Source organism: Nomascus leucogenys, chromosome 6 (genome assembly GCF_006542625.1).
Source record: "Nomascus leucogenys isolate Asia chromosome 6, Asia_NLE_v1, whole genome shotgun sequence".
Taxonomy (NCBI): Eukaryota; Metazoa; Chordata; class Mammalia; order Primates; family Hylobatidae; genus Nomascus; species Nomascus leucogenys.
In genome coordinates this window covers 87,627,828-87,643,238 of record NC_044386.1, presented here as the reverse complement: position 1 = coordinate 87,643,238, position 15,411 = coordinate 87,627,828, and the positions used below count along the sequence as shown (strand labels likewise).

Genomic DNA, 15,411 nt, shown 5'->3' with positions numbered 1-15,411 from the left:
GCTGGGGCAGGGATGAAATACCTGGCTCTTCTGACTCATGCCCACCCACTCAGGAGGCAGACATTGCTCACGCATGGCAGCGTTGATTCCTGCGAAGGCTCAGAATCCTTCCAACATGACACTCATTCCCAACCGACACCAGTGGGAACCTGTTTTTTGTGGCCCCAGGGAGGCCGGCACATGCCCTCTCCCTCTTTCATTCATCTGTCCATCCAGCCAGCACTGACTGAGCTCACAACAGCCCTGTCCTCTGTCTCTGCAGGAGCAGCAGCCTGAGCCACTACGAGGTCAAGCCCAACAGCTCGCTGGAGAGATATAATGGTATCGGGCCTCCCTTCAGCTGCATCTTCAGGGTGAGGCTGGAGGGGAGCCGGGTAGAGGGGGAAGGACGGGATCTGAGCACCCCCATCCTGGAGGGGAGGAATGCGGAATCATCACTAGTGCCCAGAGTCCAGCCTCAACCCTGCCACCCACCCACTGTGCGACTTTAGGCAAGTCACTTCTCCTCTCTGGGCCTCTCAGTCTTCTTTTGAAAAACAACTGGACTGCAGTGGGGGATGTATGGGTGAAGATAGGGTGTGGTTGCCTAAAATTCTTAAATTGTTTTTAAACAGTGGTTTAAACACACTAGGGTTTACTCTCTTTACTCTCTCCCATAAAAGAAGTCCAGAGTTGGCAGCTTCACAAAGTCATTCAGGAGTGGGTCTTCTATTCCACCATCCTCAGCATGAACTTACCAGCCTCCAGGTTCACGGTGCAAGATGGCTGCAGCTCCAGCCATCACGTTCTCGTTCCAGGCAGCAGGAAGGAGGAAGGGGAGAAGAGCATGCTCCCTCCCTATTAAGGGACCTCCCTGGCAGTTCCTCACTCTTCCAGTGACCTCTCTTTATCCAGAATGTTGTGACTGAGCCATAAGGGAGGCTGGGAAACGTGGCTTTTTGTTTCAGTTCTGCCACTAAGGAAAGAGGGAGAACAAGAGTTAGGAGGCAATTCGGCAGCCTCTGCTATAGTGGGCCCTGATAGCTCCCTCAACCCTAAACAGCTGTAAGTTCATCAGCTTCTCTTAGGCTGTGTGAAAGCTGAGGGCAAGCTGACAGCTGGATACTGGACTTCAGACACGCTGAGCCCTGCATGGCTTGTTCAAGAGAGGCCTAGTAAGCTGCCCAGGGTCACACAGCTCATAGGTGGTGGTGGGCCCAGGATTAGACTCCTGGTCTTTCTGGTTCCAAAGCCCTGCTTAGAATCACTGCTGCCCTGGCACAGAATGTGGCACTGCTAGAATGTGAACAATCACACACTCGTTATTTAGTAATAAATAGCGAGTTTAATTAATGATTCCCTCTCATGATGCATTCATTGCTGTCACCATCTTCACCCCTGGCCTCAACAAAATCCCCACCCCAGGCAAGAAGAGTTGAAAATGCAGGTGGCCCCTGCTGTCCGGCCTCAGGATCCCCACTGACTTGTCTTCAGCTTCCAGCCACCATCCCCTCTCAGGGCTTTCTTGCACTCGTCCGTGCAGTCCCCGGCCACAATTTGACAGAGCTTAGGAGCTTCCATGGCGAAAACACCAGGGGCCTTGAGTGGGCCTTTTTCCCAGGCCTGGTGGGGGAATCGCCATCCCCAGGGGCTGGTTGGCCCCTGTGGACCTTGTTTTCCGCCCCCCCTCAACTGACTGTACTGACACCTCCCCGTCTCTGGCCACAGATCCAGAACTTGGGCTTGTTCCCCATCCACGGGATGATGATGAAGATCACCATTCCCATCGCCACCAGGAGCGGCAACCGCCTACTGAAGCTGAGGGACTTCCTCACCCACCAGGTACCGATGGCCTTGGGAGCCGGCTAGGAGAGGGGACCAGAAGGAGACAGATACTCCCCCTACGTGTGTCCCCAGGTTCCCAAACCCCAGCTCCCTTCTCCCAGGACCAGTGCTAGAGGAGGAGAAAAGGAGAAAAGAAACCTCTTTGGGAGGCTGCGTCTGCCAGAGCTGGTTGTGAGGCTGCGTGTGTGTGTGTGTGTGTGTCCGTGTCCTTTATGTAGGCGAACACATCCTGTAACATCTGGGGCAACAGCACTGAGTACCGGCCCACCCCAATGGAGGAAGACTTGAGTCGTGCTCCACAGCTGGTGAGTGTCCCCCAGACCGAGAGCCACAGTGGTTGGGGTTAGAGGCGTGCCACTGGCGCTCCAGGGACCATTTCCCTCCCAACCCAATAGCTTGTCAATAAGAGCTTACTGAGCACCTATATGTACCCAGCCCCAAACCAAGAAAAAACTGAAGGAGGAAAAGACTTCTTGGCCTGTGTGAGTCCCCCGTCTCACAGGGAGTGGGGCAAACAAACAGAGTGAGTGTGTGAGAAGCCAAGGTCACAGCCTGTGGTGTGCCAGGCAAACCAGCAGAAAGGGGTGGGGAGAATAGACTCGCACCTGGACCAAGCGGGCCCATAGGATACAGAGAAGCAGAGAGAAGGGGAAGAAAACAGACGCAGCCAGAACACCAGAACACACGCATGGCTTGTATTGGAGACATTTGGCCGCGTCAGCTGGGGCCTCCTGCCCTAGAGATGGAATGCAGATCAGTTTCAATTTCCAGAGCCCTCCCAAAACACCTGCTCATTTCCAGTTTGCATTCTCAGAGTTGCCTCTGCCTCCAGATACCAGTTTCTCACCCTGCTTCCACTGTTCTTCACCCAGACAACAATCTTTGCTGTTTTAGTTTTACTTCCCCCAGATAAGTGCCTCCCACGAAGCACTTATTGAGGGTAGTGTGCTTTGCCAAAGGTTTAGGCTGGGTTGGGGTTGGGGTGGGCAGCAAGGCAGCAACACTAGTAACTTTCACCTAATAAATTCTAATTGTTTGAAGATTTGCTTGGGTTTCCCACCAACGTTAGTTTCTCCACTTAATCCTTATATTATAAATCATCTTGAGGTATTACTCCAGCTAAGACCTCCAGGGCAATGGTAAATAGATATGATGATGACAGAATCATCAGGATTACCTTAATCATGATTACTTAAAGGAATTTATTTTTATTTTGATTGTTAAATATGATCATTGCTATAGGCTTCACACATGAGGGGATTTCAAAATCATTAGGCATCCGCCTTCCAGTCCTGATTTGGTTCCTTCTAACTTCTTTTAGTTTGCTAATCTTAAAAATATCTTTAAAGGGCACCCATTCTTCCTCAGCTAATAATGTAAACAACACCGCATTAGGCCGTGCACAGTGGCTCATACCTGTAATCCAAGCACTTTGGGAGGCCGAGGCGGGTGGATTACAAGGTCAGGAACTCGAGGTCAGGAGCTCGAGACCAGCCTGGCCAGCATAGTGAAACCCCATCTCTACTAAACATACAAAAATTAGCTGGGTGTGGTGGCGGGCATCTGTAGTCCCAGCTACTCGGGAGGCTGAGGCAAGAGAATCTCTTGAACCCGGGAGGCAGAAGTTGCAATGAGCCAAGATGGCGCCACTGTACTCCAGCCTGGGCAACAGAGCAAAGACTCTGTATTGACATGGTTAAATTCCCAGGACCCTTAGTTCTTTAAGAATGGACTAAATGTTTGGTATCATCACTTACAAAAATGTCTTGAACTTGATGGAACTTATGTTAAGAAGTAAAATTTAATTTTTAATTTTTATCTTTTAATTCCATTTTTCCACAAACTTTTTGAAATCCCTTTGAGAGGAGTGAGCAGGAGCATTGTCATGGTGGAGAAGGACTCTCTGGTGACATTTTCCCAGCCATTTTTCTGCTAAAGCTTTGATTAACTTTCTCACAACATTGTCATAATAACCAGATGTTCTCATTCTTTGGCCCTCCAGAAAGTCAACAAGCAAAATGTTCTGAGCATCCCAAAAAACTGTTGCCACAACCTTTGCTCTTGACTGATCTGCATTTGCTTTGACTGGACCACATCCACCTCTTGGTAGCCATTGCTTTTTTTGTGCTTTGTCTTCAGGATGGTACTGGCAAAGCCATCTTTTATCCATTACAGTTATTTGAAGAAATACTTCAGGATCTTGATGTCACTTGTTTAAAATTTCCATTGAAAGTTCTGCTTTTTTCTGCAGCTGATCTGGGTGCAACAGATAGGGCACCCGTCAAGTGGAAATTTTGCTCAACTTTAATTTTTCAATCAGAATGATGTAAACTAAGCCAACTGAGATGTCCATAGTGTTGGCTAATGGTTCTGCTGTTACTTGTCAGGCTTCTTCAGTGAGGGCCTGAACAAGATTATTTTTTTCCTCACAAATTGATATGAATGATCCATTGCTGCAAGCTCCATCTTCAGTGTCCTCTAATCCCTTTTTTCTTTTCTTTTCTTTTCTTTTCTTTTGAGACAGAGTCTTGCTCGGTCACCCAGCTGGAGTGCAGTGGCATGATCTTGGCTCACTGCGACCTCCGCCTCCCGGGTTCAAGTGATTCTCTTGCCTCAGCCTCCCAAGTAGTTGGGACTACAAGGCGCGTGCCACCATGCCTGGCTAATTTTTTTATTTTTTTAGTAGAGATGGGGTTTCACTGTGTTAGCCAGGATGGTCTTGATCTCCTGACCTTGTGATCCACCTGCCTCGGCCTCCCAAAGTGCTGGGATTACAGGCATGAGCCACCACGCCCAGCCCTCTAGTCCCTTCTTAAAACAAGTTATCCATTTGCAAACTGCTGATTTCTTTGTGATATCATCCCCATCAACTTTTTATAAAGCATCAATGATTTCACTGTTCTTCCACTCAAGTTTCACCATAAATTTGATGTTTGTTTTTGCTTTAATTTTAGCAGAATTCATGTTGCTCTGATAGGGGCTCTTTTCAAACTGATGTCTTATCTTTCTTAGTGCGTCAAACTAGATCCTGTTCACATAGGTTACAACAAGTTAATACGAGTTTATTTTGGTGCAAAACAAGTTTTGGAATCCATGCATAGTTTTTCCACAATACACATTTTCCATGAACTTTATGAAGACCCCTTTTGTCTGATTCAGGAAGTTCCCTAGGAGTTTTTATCATGAACAGAAGTTGGACTTCCTAAAATACTTTTTCTGCATCTGTTGCAGCGATCATAGAATTTTTTATCTTAATGTGTTTATATGGTGATGGGAAACATTTATAGATTCCCTAATGTTGAACCAAAGTCCCTGAAATATACCCAGGCCGGTCACAATGCACAGCTTCAAGTGCAGCATCAGATATACCATCTTTCATTTGTCCTTCAGTCATCCCCTGGCAGATGCAGTGCACATATCCCCCCGCTCCCAACTTTCTCCTTGTCCCCTGTCCTCTGCCCCTGCCCCCAGGAGCAGAGCCCCAGTCGTTCAAGCAGTGTTGCTGCCCCCTGCTCCCCAGCCGAGCAGACCCATCTTCTCTTTCAGAATCACAGCAACTCTGATGTCGTCTCCATCAACTGCAATATACGGCTGGCCCCCAATCAGGAAATCAATTTCCATCTACTGGGGAACCTGTGGTTGAGGTCCCTAAAAGCAGTAAGTAGAGACCCTGGGTTGGGCTGGAAGGAAGAAGGGAAAGGGGGTGGCTGTTGGGATGTCTTCCACCTGGGGCTGCCTGGAGATGGGACGGGAAGAAAAGCTTCCAGGCCAGCTTCTGAGGAGCCCTCTGATTGCACAGCTCAAGTACAAATCTATGAAAATCATGGTCAACGCAGCCTTGCAGAGGCAGTTCCACAGCCCCTTCATCTTCCGTGAGGAGGATCCCAGCCGCCAGGTGAGCCCCTGGGAGCCCTGCAGAACTGGGCTTAGGCCGGACAGCTTGGGAAAGGGTTGGCCGCGCTCCTCTATAGAGTTTTCCTACAACCCCTGGCTGCAAGTCCCAGCAGGAAAGAATCAGGCAGACCTGTGGGCTGTTAGGGCGGCCGCTGAGAAGAGGGAAAAAGCAAGACAAATGGGCCTCAGGGGCAACACTAGGGAAGGTCCAGAGGTCTGGTGTGAACTGAATTTGTGAAGACCAAAGGATGGGAGATGCTTCGGTATCGGCCTGTTAGTTGGGTAAAAGCAGATTGTTATAGATCACACTGGCTTCATTTGGGGTCCAGGAAAGGAGTGAGACTCTGTGTGAGACCCAACGAGAAGTGAGGTCTTAAAGAAAAGCTCATTCCTGGAAGAAGTGGCAAAGGAAGAAAAAAGAAAAGAAATACATTTGTAAAAGAAAGCAAGCAAGCAAAGCCCAGTCCTGTGGAAATAGACAGGGCAGCCGGGCGTGGGACGCTGCTGCCCTCCACTGGCCACACCCCAGAAATGCCAGCCTGGGCTCCAGGCAAGCATTCCTATTACAGAGGCGGAGTAAGCTCCCAACACCACCCCAGGGAGATGCTGGAGAGCAAAGAGGCGGGGTCAGGAAGCATCACTTATAAAACAATCCAACAAAAACCAATCACAGCCAGGGCGGGGGGATGCGAGGCAGAGGGGTATCAGGATCCACCTAAGGAGCTTTTTTGTTTGTTCATTCATTTGGCATTTGTTGGGTGTCTCTCCTACGACTTGGGCCCCAAAGGGGAAACAGAGATAAATTAGGCAGACAGGGAAACAGTGACAATAAATGGGTGAGTGCAGTCTGGGGGTGAGCACAGGCCCGGGGAGAGCAGTTCAGAGAGAGGGATGTCCCCGGAAAGCTTTCTGGAGACAGTTTGTTTGAACTGAATCTTGAAAGATGCTGCAATGTTCCCCGGCATCCAAGAGAGGGAGGTGTGGTACAGGCATCCCCCCTCCCCTCCACATACCCTGTGCGCGCGCGCGCGCGCGCACACACACACACACACACAGAGAGAGAGAGAGAGAGAACCCTTCTTCTCACATTGATGCTTGTCTTTTAGGTGACTTTTCCTTCTTCCACCCCCACTCAACCCCCCAAAAAAATTCCACTTATACTCTCTGGATGCCTCACTTCTCTTTTTTTTTTTTTTTGAGATGGAGTCTCAGTCTGTCACCCAGGCTAGAGTGCGGTGGCGGGATCTCGGCTCACTGCCAGCTCCACCTCCCAGGTTCACGCCATTCTCCTGCCTCAGCCTCCCGGGTAGTGGGGACTACAGGCGCCCGCCACCACGCCTGGCTAATTTTTGTTTGTTTGTTTTTTAGTAGAGACGGGGTTTCACCATGTTAGCCAGGATGGTCTCAATCTCCTGACCTCATGATCCGCCCGCCTCAGCTTCCCAAAGTGCTGGGATTATAGGCATGAGCCACCGCGCCCGGCCATACCTCACTTCTCTTTTAGAAACCCAGCAACCTCAAAATTAAGCCCCTGTATGCTGGGCTCTGTGCTAGGTGCCGGCGCTGGGGAGGCAGAGCCAGGTCCCCGCCTTGAGGGACAGAAAGAGCACACATAAGGGCCCTGCCATTTGCTAGCCCCCAGCTGTGTGCTGAACACAGTGACAGACCTCACAACACTGTGAGGCACTGTCCCTACCCCCGTCTCTCAGGTATGCACACCGAGGCATGTGAGATGAGGCAGGAGGGACAGTGACTTGCCTCAAGTTGAACAGTGAGTCAGTGGCCAAAGCAGGGCTCTGTCTGCTATTGCAGGTGGTCCATTCACGCCACGTGTTAGCTGAGCTCCTGCTACATTCCCGGCACAGCTCCAGGTTCTGAGGATAGAGCAGGGACAAAACAGACAAAGCCCCCACTCTCCTACAGCTGACATTCCAGGCGGGCAATAAACATAAACATTATCAACTGGTGATAAGGGCCACCCCGAAAAAGGCACACATCTAAGGGTGGAGTGCCAGGGGGTGCTGTTTTATACAGGGGAGTTGGGAAAAGCCTCTCCAATAAAGTGACATCAGACAGAGACCATGAGGAAGACAGGAGTGTCTCATGGCTGTGTGAGGGAAACCCTTGCAGGCAGAGGGAATAGCAGTGCGTGCAGCAGGCACGCCATGGCATGCATGTTGGAGGCCAGGTGGCCGGAAGCTGAAGTAGAGCGAGAGGGAGCAGGAGGTGAGGTCAGCAAGACAGGTGGGACCCGAGAGGGGAGGGCCTTGCAGGCCAGGGCCAGGACTACACTTTTTACTCTGAGTGAGCTTGAGCAGAGCAGAGCAGAGCAGAGCAGAGCAGAACAGAGCAGAGCAGAGCAGAGCATAGGTCTGCCTTCCTGGTTAGAAGGATCCTTCTAATTGCTGTGCTGAGAACAAACTGCAGAGGGGAGGCAGTTAGGTAGTGCTGTAGTCTCCAGAGGAGATGTGAGGGCGCTCAGGCCCAGGAGGTGGGAGGAGTGGCCACGTTCCAGGTGTTTCCAAGGTAGAATGGACAGACTTTGCTGCTGGGCTCCGTGTGGGTGTGAGAGTTAGGGTCAGTGATGGATATGTGGCTTCTGGCCTGAGCAGCGCAGAGGGATAGTGCTGCCATTTGCTTAGGTGAGAAAGAGCTGGAAGGAGCAGGCTTCAGGGGCTGGGGTGTTAAGAGCTTGGTTAGGGGCCTGTTACAGTTGCCAGGCAGGCCAGGAGACAGTCGGTATGAGCCTGGAATTCAGCGGAGAATCCAGGCGGAAGACAGAAATGTGAGAGCAGTAGGCGTGTAGACGGTGATAGCCACAGGACTGAGGGAGCTGGCCTGGGCTTACTTTCTGACCTTCACACCCTGGCCACTTTTGCCTTTGGGACGCCTTCCTCCATAGGAAAAAAGTATTTAAAATTATGGTTTATAACCATGTTGATACGAAGATAAAAAAATGTTATCCAAGCTGGATTCTATTCCATTTTTTCCTCTAATTTTAAAAGAAATGTAAACATTTTCATGGGCTCCTAAAAGTGTTATGGGCCTTGGCACCATGACTACTGTGACTCATGGGAAAGTCAGCCCTGAGTTCACCCAGGAAGTGACTCTAGAAAAAGAAGAGGTGCAAGGACTGAACCGTGGGACACACTGACCTTTAGAAGTGCGGGAGGCGATGCAGAGGCAGCAAAGGGAGGAGGAGTAGCCCATGTGGTGGGAGGAGGATCCAGGGAGTGGCGGGGGCTTGAGGCCAAAGGCAGCAAGTGTCTCAAGGACGCAGGATCACCTGGGCCACTGAACCCAGTGTTGGCTGTTCAGGCGCCGGTCGTCCTGAGGCCTCGGCTGGCCTGTCCACCCATCCCTCTGGTATCCCCCTGAGGAAGAGGATGCAGCTCCCCAACCAGGTGCCAGCTGTCTCTACCCTCCTGCCCCTCCCGGACTGCCACCCCAGCCCCAGAAGAGTAATGCTGTTGGCCTGGTCTCCCTCCCCTTGCAGATCGTGTTTGAGATCTCCAAGCAAGAGGACTGGCAGGTCCCCATCTGGATCATTGTAGGCAGCACCCTGGGGGGCCTCCTACTGCTGGCCCTGCTGGTCCTGGCACTGTGGAAGGTGAGGGCCCCGGCAGGGGAGGGAAGGAGCAGCATCCTAGCTGATGGGCCCAGGCTCCAGCCCCTGGAACTTCGTGGCCACTGCCACGTTCTCCTCTCCAGGGGAGCTGGCACCCCCGCCCCTCACCATAGCAGACACATTGATTAGGGCCAACAGAGGGCACTCAGACTATGGCTCTAACCCATTTGTGGGTACCTTTGAGAACCTGATGAAAACTAAGGTTCCTATTATTAGAGAAAAAAAAAGGCAAGTACAAACAACTGCACAAAATTTCTCCCACAATGTCAAGCTGTTAACAAACCTCCCAAAGTCCATCTCTGTCTCCAAAGCTCTGGTTACAAACCCCTGGTCTCAGCCTCCTCCTGTTACAGATGGAGGCCCAGAGAGGGATGTTGGCTGGGGCTGGTCACACAGCAAGGTGGTGGGCACCAGCATGACTTCTTGCATGCAGCCCATGGTCTCATCCACTGTGTTCCAGTCCACAGAGGCAGTTCTGGAGGAGGGGATGCTCAGAATGAGCTGGGGTACTCAAGGAAGCCCTGAGGGAGGAATCCCAAGGAAGGGTAGTGGAGGGAAAGCTGGGGCAAGGCTTGCCCACCCTGTCCTCTGAGACGTCTCCCTTTGCCTCCTCACAGCTCGGCTTCTTTAAAAGTGCCAGGCGCAGGAGGGAGCCTGGTCTGGAGCCCACCCCCAAAGTGCTGGAGTGAGGCTCCAGAGGAGACTTTGAGTTGATGGGGGCCAGGACACCAGTCCAGGTGGTGTTGAGACCCAGGCCTGGGGCCCCACCGAGCTGGAGTGGAGAGGAAGCCAGCTGGCTTTGCACTTGACCTCATCTCCTGAGCAATGGCGCCTGCTCCCTCCAGAATGGAACTCAAGCTGGTTTTAAGTGGAACTGCCCTACTGGGAGACTGGGACACCTTCAACACAGACCCCTAGGGATTTAAAGGGACACCCACACACACACCCAGGCCCATGCCAAGGCCTCCCTCAGGCTCTGTGGAGGGCATTTGCTGCCCCAGCTACTAAGGTGCTAGGAATTTGTAATCATCCCCATCCTCCAAAGAAACCCAGGGAGGAAGACTGTAAATACGAACCCAATCTGCACACTCCTCTAGTTCCAGAAGGACCCAAGACAGAACAGATCTGAATTCTGCCCTTTTCTCTCACCCATCCCACCCTCCATTGGCTCCCAAGTCACACCCACTCCCTTCCCCATAGATAGGCTCCTGGGGCTCCCGAAGAATGAACCCAAGCCCAAGGGCTTGATGGTGACAGCTGCGAGCCAAGGATGAAGAAAGACTCTGAGATGTGGAGACTGATGGCCAGGCAAGTGGGACCAGGATACTGGATGCTGTCCTGAGATGAGAGGCAGCCGGGCTCTGCACCCACGTGCATTCACAATGACCGTAACTCACACATTCCCCCACCAGCTGTGGTCCCTTGCTCTCAGCTGCCAACCCTCCTGGGTCACTTTTGTTCCCAGGTACCTCATGGGAAGCATGTGGATGACACAGTCCCTGGGGCTGTGCATTCCCACATGTCTTCTTGCTGCAGCCTGCCCCTAGACATGGACGCACTGGCCTGGCTGCAGCTGGGCAGCAGGGGTAGGGGTAGGGAGCCTCCCCTCCCTGTATCACCCCCTCCCTACACACACACACACACACACACACACACACACACACACACACACACACACTGCCTCCCATCCTTCCCTTATGCCCACCAGTGCACAGGGAAGGGCTTGGCCAATGCTGTTGAGGGGTCCCCTCTGGAATGCACTGAATAAAGCGCGTGCAGCCTCAGTGGCAAATATCTCATCCGCTGGCCCCCAGGACAAGTGGTATGACCAGTGATAATGCCCCAAGGACAAGGGGCGTGTCTGGTGCCCAGCGGAGTAATTTATGCCTTAACCTTGTTTTGAGGTAGAAATGAAAAAGGGACACATCAAAGGCATCTGTCCCCCTGTGCATAGTACGACCTTTACTGTCGTAAATATTTTTGAAAAATTAAAAATACAGTGTTTAAAAACAACCAAGCACTGACATCCCATTCTGTGGGCAGAGCATATCACAGTGAGCCATAATCCCCTTTGAAGGAGAGGAAGTAGAATGAGGGGGTTCCTTTCTTCCTCCCCCCTACCTCTACATGTCAGAAGGGACTCATCCACCATTTGGTGCCCACAACATGCCCTCCAAGTGGCTGCCTGGTCTCCGTGTGACGTCTCCAGTGGTGGAGCGCTCCCTCTCCCAAGATCACCCTTCCATCTATGGCCAGTCTGGATGGTTAGGACCTAAATGTTTCACTGTAGCTTCTGCCCTTGGTTCCAGCTCTTCCCTCTCACATCTCCCAGACTTCTCCAGGTCAGTTTCATTGTTAACCCTCTTACACTCTGACTTCAACCAAGGTGTCTCCATTCTGTTCTTGTGCCATTCATGTCTTGGAATCCCAATAAGTAGAGCCTTGGAAATAATTTGATCTTGTTTTTGCATAAATGAGGACACCCAGAACCAGAGAGAGCCCTAGGCTCCCACAGCAAAACCAAAACTAAACCCAGGACTGCTATTTCCCAAGCCAGATTCCATCATTCGAGCCCAGCCTTAGGGCTTGATGCAGAGCAAAAGCTGAAAATGGTGAAACTAAAATTTTGAGTATCAAAACCCATTGCCTTCTAATAGAATCAGAAGGAAATGTTGCTAAATCATATTCCATTCCCATCATCACTCATGAATGGGGTAACCTGGCTAAATGAGAATCAATGAACCCACACTCATAAGTGCATTGATTTAGCACCAAGTCGTCCATCAAATATCATCAGATCTGAGAGAATGCTCTTATGGAAAACCTGATTTTTAGAGGTTGGCATTCATATTTTTAAAAACTGCCACCTGTGACCACACTGCAGGCCAAACAGAATGTACCTGCTGGTCAGATGCAGCCCAGAGGTCACTGAATTGCAACCTCTGGACTCTCGGTCAGAGGCAAGCAGCCCTTATTCCAGAACTCCACGGTCCCTTCACACCCTTCCCCAGACCTACACCAAGACCAACTAAGTGGTCAAAAGGTGGACAAACTGAGAGTTGTATCAAGGCCCTTAGCCTCCCAATTTGTTATCAAGTCTCTCTTTCTGAATCTATTTACCTTGAAGTATAAATATCCAAGATGAGCCTTAAGAATGCCTGGTGGAGCAAACAAAGTTGCATCTTACAGGGAGCAAAGTCTATGCTAATGCAGTGTTTCTCAATCCTGGCTATACCTTTGAACCACCTGGGAGCTTTAAAATTGACCACCGCAAGGGGCCTACCCACTATGGATCCCAATTTCATTGGTTGGGAGAGGGGCCAAGTTTGTTTCCAACTTCCCCAGATGACTCTAATGGCTGAGAGCTGCAATCAACAGGTAAGTGAATATCCAGGCTATAAGATGAAGAAACAGGGGGTTGTGCCCAAGCCCACTGTGCCTCATAAAGCAGATGATCGCTGCAGAGCTGCGCTTCTCAAAGAGTGGTCCCAGGACTGCCTCGGTCAGACCACAGACTCCTAAGTTCCTCCTCAGACTTCACAGATCCAAGCTCTATGAGGTAATTCTAAGCACATTAAACTTATAGAACAGCCATCTGGATTTAATATTACATAACAGCTATAATATTCTGCTATTCTCTAATCTTCAATGTCAGTTTCTTAAACTGTCAGGCCTGTCTTTAGATGCCCTTCAACTGTGCTGGGGACTATCTTGATGGCAGCCAGCAAAGAAAATCAGCAAAAACCCCAGTGGAGTTTCTGGGTTTTCCTTTTGTTAAGGAAGGTGACGTTTATTGACATGACAGGTATCTAGGTGGAAAGGGCAAAGTGCTAATGCAAACACAATGGAGACACTATGGAATAGCTCTGCCCAGGGACATGTGGAAGAGCTTCTAGGAGACAGTGTGGACCTTTCCATCCCTAGAGGTCTTTACAAGATAAATTCCTACCTCCATTAGTATTCGAAAGGTTTTAGCATCAATACTGTCTGAGAATAAGACACTAGACTTGAGTCAGTCCCCTGGCTTCAAGCCCAGGATGCCAAGCAGCCTGTAATGGAGACCACTGGCTTAATCGTGCTTCTTTCCTGGCATAACAACTCACGGCACCCATGCCTCACCACCAACAAGCAGTCTCCTCACCACCCAAATATGCCTTGGGTGACTTAAATACAGCCATTAGTATGAATGGTCCCCTGTTTTTATTCAACACCACACCAGTCTTTGCTTTTACCTTCAGCTAATGTGGTTCTAGCCTTTTATTCTGCACTCCTTCCTACAATTAAAAAAAAAAAAACTCCCAAACTATCTTTATGTTAGTATTAACATCAACTAGGTTCTTCTCAAAGGACAGCCAGGCCTAATTGGCCACATTAAAATCTGCAGAGTGCTTTTGTGTCGCTGTCTATTCTATTAGTTTCAACATCATGCTAAAATAGGACAGCATGTTCCAAAACTGAAACTGAAACAGGAACAGAGCCTTGCTGATTTAGCATGAAGAGGGAATTGTAAGCCTTGCACCTAGACTCTAAAACTTTTCAATAAGATGTATGCTAAGCCATACCTAGCAAACTTACCAGGTCCAAAGTAGAGTACAAACAAAGTTATTTTTAAAGGAGGGGCACTATCCTTGAGGGACTTACCCTTTCTAATCAGCTTTGCATGGTTTGTTTTGAGACAGTGTCTCGCTCTGTTGCCCAGGCTAGAGTGCAGCGGCAACATCACAGCTCACTGCAGCCTCTGCCTCCCGGGCTCAAGTGATCCCACCTCAGCTTCCCAAGTAGCTGGGACTACAGGCACACACCACACTCGGCTAATTTTAATATTTTTTGTAGAGACAGGGTCTTGCCATGTTGCCAAGGCTGGTCTCGAACTCCTGGATTATCTCCCTGGCACTGCATTAAAAAAGATGTGCAGCAACTTAGTGATATGTCTGAAATGTTTTCAGAAGGTGGACTAAGCCAGAGTCAAAAAATTTTTTTATTTGGAAAATTAGAGGAAATACAGAAAATCAAATTTCAAATAGGTGTATCTAATTGGAGAACAAGCTTATCAAGGAAAGAGACCATCATTCTCATTTTTATTTTTGAGACGGGGTCTTGTTCTGTCACCCAGGCTAGAGTGCAGTGGCACAATCACAGCACACTGCAGCCTTGACCTCCTGGACTTCAGTGATCCTCCCACCTCAGCCTCTTGAGTAGCTGGGACTACAGACATGCACCACCATGCCCAGCTAATTTTTTTTTAATTTTGTGTAGAGAGGGGGTCTCACTTTCTTGCCCAGGCTGGTCTCTCTTATTTTTGTATGCATATCTGTGGTGCAGTGCCTGAAATACAGTAGGTGTTCAATAAGCGCCAATATGCAAGAGTATCTTGCCATTGATTAAGGCAAAAGCAAAACCCCAGTCCTCCCCTCTGATGGACTGAGCACACCAAATTTTTAAAGCACAGGCAAATTAGAAAATATAATTTTGTCTAAACTTGCCAACAAGCTAAGGTTTTGTGAACCACCTCAAGTTTGCCTCTCTCATACTGAAATTTTCTAGGTCAAGTATCTGAAGGAATATACCACTGCCAGTATTTTCTTTAGTCATCTGTCATACAGCAGACATTACTTGAAACAAAGAAAAAAATGTTTTAAAATCTGTCTGGATGATTTCCGTGGTCTCACTAGGTTATTGCAGCCAGGGAGTGACCTAGCAGAGATCTGAAGGTGAGCTTCCCTAGTACTGGCATCTCACAGTGAAAGAGCACTGCTCAGTGGGTCAAGAGACCCAGAGCCTACTCTCAGTTACCACACATGTAGTCCTTGTGTGGCCTTTCTGGGCTTGTGTCCTGAACTATAAAATGAGAGGGCTGCATTAAATATATTTTTCAGATCTCTATAGAGACTGGAATAGCCACAGAGAATCTAAATTTGAAAACAAACATGTCCTGAGGGTGTGCTCCAATACCACACTTTAATACTCTCCTGAGGTGTGAAGGCTGGAAATGAGAAGGCCACATTATTGTTACTTGCAAACGATTAGTGTATCTGGGACATCCAAAAGAAGTAACTGAAAATTTA

The 15,411-nt window shown here is 49.6% G+C and overlaps 1 protein-coding gene across 1 annotated transcript in view; it reads left to right on the top strand.

Moving 5' to 3' along the window:
• ITGA11 (integrin subunit alpha 11) overlaps positions 1 to 12,940 on the top strand; it is a 133,704-nt gene extending 120,764 nt beyond the window's left edge. The window contains exons 24-30 of the mRNA XM_003267148.4: positions 263 to 353; positions 1,708 to 1,821; positions 2,043 to 2,129; positions 5,371 to 5,481; positions 5,624 to 5,719; positions 9,215 to 9,328; positions 9,964 to 12,940. Of these exons, the coding sequence (XP_003267196.3) occupies positions 263 to 353; positions 1,708 to 1,821; positions 2,043 to 2,129; positions 5,371 to 5,481; positions 5,624 to 5,719; positions 9,215 to 9,328; positions 9,964 to 10,035 (685 nt within the window). The 3' untranslated portion in view covers positions 10,036 to 12,940. The remainder of the gene's footprint in view (positions 1 to 262; positions 354 to 1,707; positions 1,822 to 2,042; positions 2,130 to 5,370; positions 5,482 to 5,623; positions 5,720 to 9,214; positions 9,329 to 9,963) is intronic.
• The last annotated feature ends 2,471 nt before the right edge of the window (positions 12,941 to 15,411 follow it).